Below are 5660 nucleotides of genomic sequence, written 5' to 3'. Positions count from 1 at the left end.
TCCCTGCGGCCAGACCAAAGGCCTGGTTCCCAGATACCGGAGGAAAACCGGTGCCAGCAGCCAGGGGAAGGAAGGCCTATTGCACGAATCTTCGTGCAACGGGCTTCTAGTAGGATAATAAAAGCCTAATATGCTAAATGCCCAGTTGTCCAGTTGGCTATTCAACCAGTCAAAGCATAATATGCTAATGATATGCTAAGGCCGCTCAACTGCTCACTGGGATGTGCACTCACCACCAGCGATCAGACAACCAATGCAGGAGCTGCCCCCTGGTGGTCAGTGTGCTCCCACAGGGAAACACTGCTTGCATCCGCTCCTGGCGCCAGCTGGGCTCAGGGCTGGGGAGCACAATGCTAAGGATGTCCGACTGCTGGCATAGGCCCGCTCCCCCATTTGTTTTAAGCTGGCAGAGAGCTCCTGGACTGTGAGAGGGCGCAGGCCAGGCTGAGGGACTGCCTTGAGTGTACAAATTCCATGCACCGGGCCTCTAGTATATAGATAATATACACTAACTTAATTTTCTGATTTACTAATAATAGAAGACTAGCTTTTCAAAACTATAGCACAAAGTTTGTTCATTTCTCCTTTATGATAGCCTCTATCTCTTATGAAAAATCTAGATTACTGTTGAATGGCATAGGTAGCCTACCTTTTCCTTTCTACTTTTCTGTCTGCTGCTTCTCTGACCCTCTCCCTTTTTTCTTAACCTTAAGTAGAATTCTTTTCTTATTTTATACCCATGCCCAAATAGTTGGATCCCCTGTAGCTTCAGTTATCAAGAATACTAGAGGCCCAGTGCACGAAATTCGTGCACAGGTAGGGTTCCAAGGTCTGGCCAGCGATCAAGGCTGATTGGAGCCTTCTGGCTGCCGGCCAGCACCTTCCTTCCCCAGCTGCTGGCTGCCAGCCCGGGCCTTCCTTCATTTCGCGCCACCCCCTGGTGGTCAGCACCCATCATAGTGAGCAATCAAACTTCTGGTCAAACTCCCGAGGGGACAATTTGCATATTAGGCTTTTATATATAGATGTGGCAGTTCCTATAATTATACCTCCAGTCCAAACATTTCTTCTAAATTCAGGCTTGCCTTTATTATCGTCATTGAATAGCTGTACTAGACTCTTAAATAGGCTGCTTAAACTCAACATATCTAAAACCAAAATTACTATCTTCCCTTCAACGTGCCTACTTTAGTTTCTCTTTTTTGGTGAATGTTGGCACCACCATCCATGTTGATGCAGAAACCAGGAGGCATCTTTGACCCTTCCTCTCCAATCCCAACATCTAGTCAGTTATTCAATCCCATTTTGACTCTTTTTCCTAAATATAGATCTAGCGTTCCTTTTACCTCTGTCTCCAGTACTCTCCCTAGTCCAAGAAGCCATCATCTACCTGCATGTTTCCTCTCGCCTTCTAGCTGATTTTCCTGTGGTTTTCTTACCCTGTTTCAGTCTATTTTCTACATTGGCCAGATATTTTTAAAACCCGGATCTTATCCTGACACTTTCCTTATTTAGAATCTTTTCATGGCTTTCCATTATCTTTAGAAGCCCTAAATCCTTAACATGTACTTCAAGACCCTGTGATCTGGCTTTTACCATCTTATCTCTCAACACTGTTTCCCTCACTCCGACCACGTTTTATCTTCTTTTAGTTCTTCAGTGGAATCATGTTCTTTCCTGTCTTGTAAATTTGGCCAGGGTGTTTTCTTTGCCCAGAATGCTCTCTGTCTGCACAATTTTAAATTCCTTAAATGCATAGGCTTTATTTAATATTTCTTCTGTATCCTCCACTTTCCTTGGAAGTTTACATTTAATGCAGTTGTTCATTAACCATTTATTCATTTAGTTATTCAATGGTCAGTGTGCCACAGCTATGTACTGAAAATGTAATTGTGTTATATTATTTCCAACATGCAATCTAAGTTAACACATTGTGATAAAAATGGTGATTCGGGGTTTTTTTGTATCTTTTTGAGTAAAAATATTCCCTGTGCTTCTTAATAGTTAATGAAGATGCTCTTTGAATGTTCAGATGAACGAATTGACTTGGAACTGATTTCTTTCTGCATTAATCTTGCTGCTAATAAAAGGAATGTACAGCTTATCTGTGAAGGTTAGTGCCTTTGAGCTTCATAGATAACCTCTATCATATGGCAATTGGCATATGATAGAAAATAGGTAATAAGGAAGTAAAAGTATAGCTATAACCCTAAAAGGTCAGATAGACTCAGAATATTCTAATATCATGAGTAGAAACACCCTTCAGTAATAAGGTCAGTTACCCTTAATTGAAATTTGATTTTTAAAAATACTTTCTATATGAAAAAAAAACTTTTAATTTTCAGAGTAATTCATTGCAGTGTAAGATAGTATAATACAAAAGTGTTAGGTATTTGCTTCTATAGTATCTTTGCAAAATTGCTTGTCATGCATTATGATATTGCAGAGTCCCCTTGATAGTTTTTTTCTTATTTGAAAAGTATACATGTTTGTTACAAAAAATACAAATAAGCAAATAGGAAAAAATTAAGTGTTTACTCTCCCTATTTAGAGGTAATCATAGGTAAAATTTTGATGCAATGCTTCTATATATTTTTAATTTTTTGTATATTTTTATTGATTTCAAAGAGAAAGGCAGAAGCAGAGAGAGAGAAATATTAATGATGAGAGAATCATCAATTGGCCGCCTCCTGCACGTCTCACACTGGGGATCGAGCCTACAACCTGGGCATATGCCCTGACCGGAAATCAAGCCGTGACCTTCTGGTTTATAGGTCTATGCTCAACCACTCAGCCATGCCAGCTGGACTGCTTCTATATATTTTTAAATTAAAATGGGGTTCTTCTCTATGTATGGTGATAGTCTTTAAGTTAATAATATATGAAATATCAATCCATGTGGTTAAATACTTTTATAAAACATACTTACCAATAGCTACAAAATAATCCATTAAACTATTTTCCATAGTTTAATCTGCTAATTTGGTTGTTTAATTTGCTACCACTTCTTTTCTGTGACAAACAACAATGAAGTGATTTTCCCTTTTCTGAGGTTTTCCACATTTTCATTTTTATATTGTTAGGATGAATTCCTAGAAGTAGTTTTTCTAGGTCAACTAGCATGTACATTTTTAAAATGTGTGGCCCATATTTTATACACAAAAGAGCCCATACTCTGATTACATTTATGAAAATTCTAGAATAAGCAAAACTAATCTATGTTTAATAAGAAAGAGAAGGAATAGAAGAGGAGAAGAAAAGTGATTGAATTTGGGGAATAATATTGGCTGGGCATAGGGGATTCTGGAGCAAATATAAATATTCTATGGCCAGTATGCTAAGTGGTTAGAGCGTTGGCCTGAACATGAAGGGACATAAGCTCGATTCCCAGTAAAGGGCATGTACCTGGCTTGCAGGCTTAATTCCCAAACCCAATCAGATACGTGCAGGAGGCAACCAATTGATGTGTGTCTCTCTCACACTGATGTTCCTCTTTCTCTCTGTCTCACCCACTCTCTCTCTCTCTTCCATTCCTTCTAAAAGTCAATGGAAAAATATCCTCAGGTGTAGTTTAACCCCACCACCACCACCAAAATCTACTGGACACTTAAGTTTTATGCACATTACTGCATATAAATTATGGAATTTTTGTGAACTATAAGCAAAAAAAAATTGATTTAACTTAGTATACCTTATTTTTACTGGGGAATCTTTGGTGTTTCTGTACCAGGAAATGGGCTAAAGATGCTCATGAAGAGGGCTCTGAAATTCAAGGACCCACTACTAATGAAAATGATTAGGAACATTTCTCAGCACGATGGACCAACTAAAAACTTATTTATTGTAAGTATAACTTTTGACCTATTGTAATGGCCTGCGAATTGAAGCTTTAAAATGATCCATTTGGAAATATAACTTTTACTGAGCTCTCATCAAATATTAACTCATGGCCCAAGTTGGCTTTCTATCAACAACTTCTTTGTAAGAATAACTCCTAGAAATTTAAACCTAGGTTTTTATGATGTTTTTGTTTTATGATCCCTACCCCTAACCCTTCCGTCCTCACTCCAGTTTTCTTGCCTTAAACCAGTTCACCATAGGCTCTCCTAGTAATTCAGCTCAAAATTATTAAAACAAGGGAATCACATTTGATACTTATTTTTCTTCCCAAAGGGTTGAATTATTAGAGTGGTTCTTCTGCAGAAATTATTTTATATTTGTATTAAAATTATATTTTCTACAGGATTATGTTGGGGATCTTGCAGCCCAGATCTCTAATGATGAAGAGGAGGAGTTTGTGATTGAGTGTTTGGGAACACTTGCAAACTTGACCATTCCAGACTTAGACTGGGAATTGGTGCTGAAGGAGTACAAGCTGGTTCCATACCTCAAGGATAAACTAAAACCAGGTCTCTGCTGATCATCTCACTTTAGTCTTACCGTAAAGTTATTTCTTTATGTTGTGGATAAGGCTGCTAGAGCATTATTTTGTGACCATTATTATAGTGACAAATTTTCTCCCATACCTCAAGTTCTAGTTTCTTTTTTTTCTTTTTTTAAAATATTTTATTGATTACAGAGAGGAAAGGAGAGAATGAGAGAGATAAAACATTAATTATGAAGGAGAATCATTGATCGGCTGCCTCCTGCACGCCCCACACTGGGGATCAATCCCGCAACCCAGGCATGTGCCCTGACCAGAATCGAACTGTGCCCTCCTGGTTCATAGTTGGTGCTAAATCACAGAGCCAAGCCAGCCGGCTCAAGTTCTAGTTTCTTTTTCCCAGTAAGGTGGTCACTCTTATATGTATGTATTCTTTTTTCTTAATAATAAATATTATTTTCCTGTTCCCATTCTTCCTTCTTTCTTATTTTTTGAATCCTGCCTTTTTGAAATGACCAAATGCCATTCCTTTCTGCAAACCACGTACATACACACACACAAAGTTCTTCAGAGCATTCAAGTGAGTCTTCTACTTTCTGTGTTTAAATTGTCATTCACTTTTATTTCCAAAGAGTAATTTCTGTGTCTCTGCTGCCCTCCCCTCCCACCACAAATTATCATCAGTAAACATGGAAATTTGGAAAAAGACAGATATATAACCATCTTAAGGATTCATAAGAATTGATTTAGCTTTCAGTATCTTTTATTTTTTCTGTGAATGAAAATGTTCTGTGATCTGACTTTATCAGGTACTGCAGAAGATGACCTCGTTTTGGAAGTAGTGATAATGATTGGAACTGTGTCTATGGATGACTCTTGTGCTGCATTGCTAGCCAAGTCTGGGATAATCCCTGCACTCATTGAACTGCTGAATGGTGAATTATAATTTATCTTAATTTATTTGTATGCTAATATATTAATAGGTTATTAGTTTAAATTTTTAAATATGAATAGAATTTGGAATCATAATGTTCTTTAACTTGGTACATTAATGATCTTATAGCAACTTGTTATATAGTTATGAAAAATGAATTAAATATAACTCTTACTGGGATTAGCTAGAGCAGCGGTTCTCAACCTGTGGGTCCCAACCCCTTTGGGGGTTGAACGACCCTTTCACAGGTCACCTAAGACCATCTCCTGCATATCTGATATTTACATTATGATTCATAACAGTAGCAAAATTACAGTTATGAAGTAGCAATGAAAATAATTT

The 5660-nt window shown here is 37.7% G+C and overlaps 1 protein-coding gene across 2 annotated transcripts in view; it reads left to right on the top strand.

Annotated features, from left to right (window-relative positions):
• KIFAP3 (kinesin associated protein 3) overlaps positions 1 to 5660 on the top strand; it is a 112800-nt gene that overhangs the window by 54561 nt on the left and 52579 nt on the right. For both annotated transcript variants that reach the window (XM_006766988.2, XM_006766989.2), the window contains exons 12-15: positions 2005 to 2113; positions 3731 to 3843; positions 4244 to 4409; positions 5194 to 5319. In XM_006766988.2, the coding sequence (XP_006767051.1) occupies positions 2005 to 2113; positions 3731 to 3843; positions 4244 to 4409; positions 5194 to 5319 (514 nt within the window). The remainder of the gene's footprint in view (positions 1 to 2004; positions 2114 to 3730; positions 3844 to 4243; positions 4410 to 5193; positions 5320 to 5660) is intronic.

This window comes from Myotis davidii, unplaced genomic scaffold, assembly GCF_000327345.1.
Source record: "Myotis davidii unplaced genomic scaffold, ASM32734v1 scaffold580, whole genome shotgun sequence".
NCBI lineage: Eukaryota > Metazoa > Chordata > Mammalia > Chiroptera > Vespertilionidae > Myotis > Myotis davidii.
Note: the sequence above shows the minus strand (reverse complement) of the source record. Positions and strands in the feature narration are given on the sequence as shown.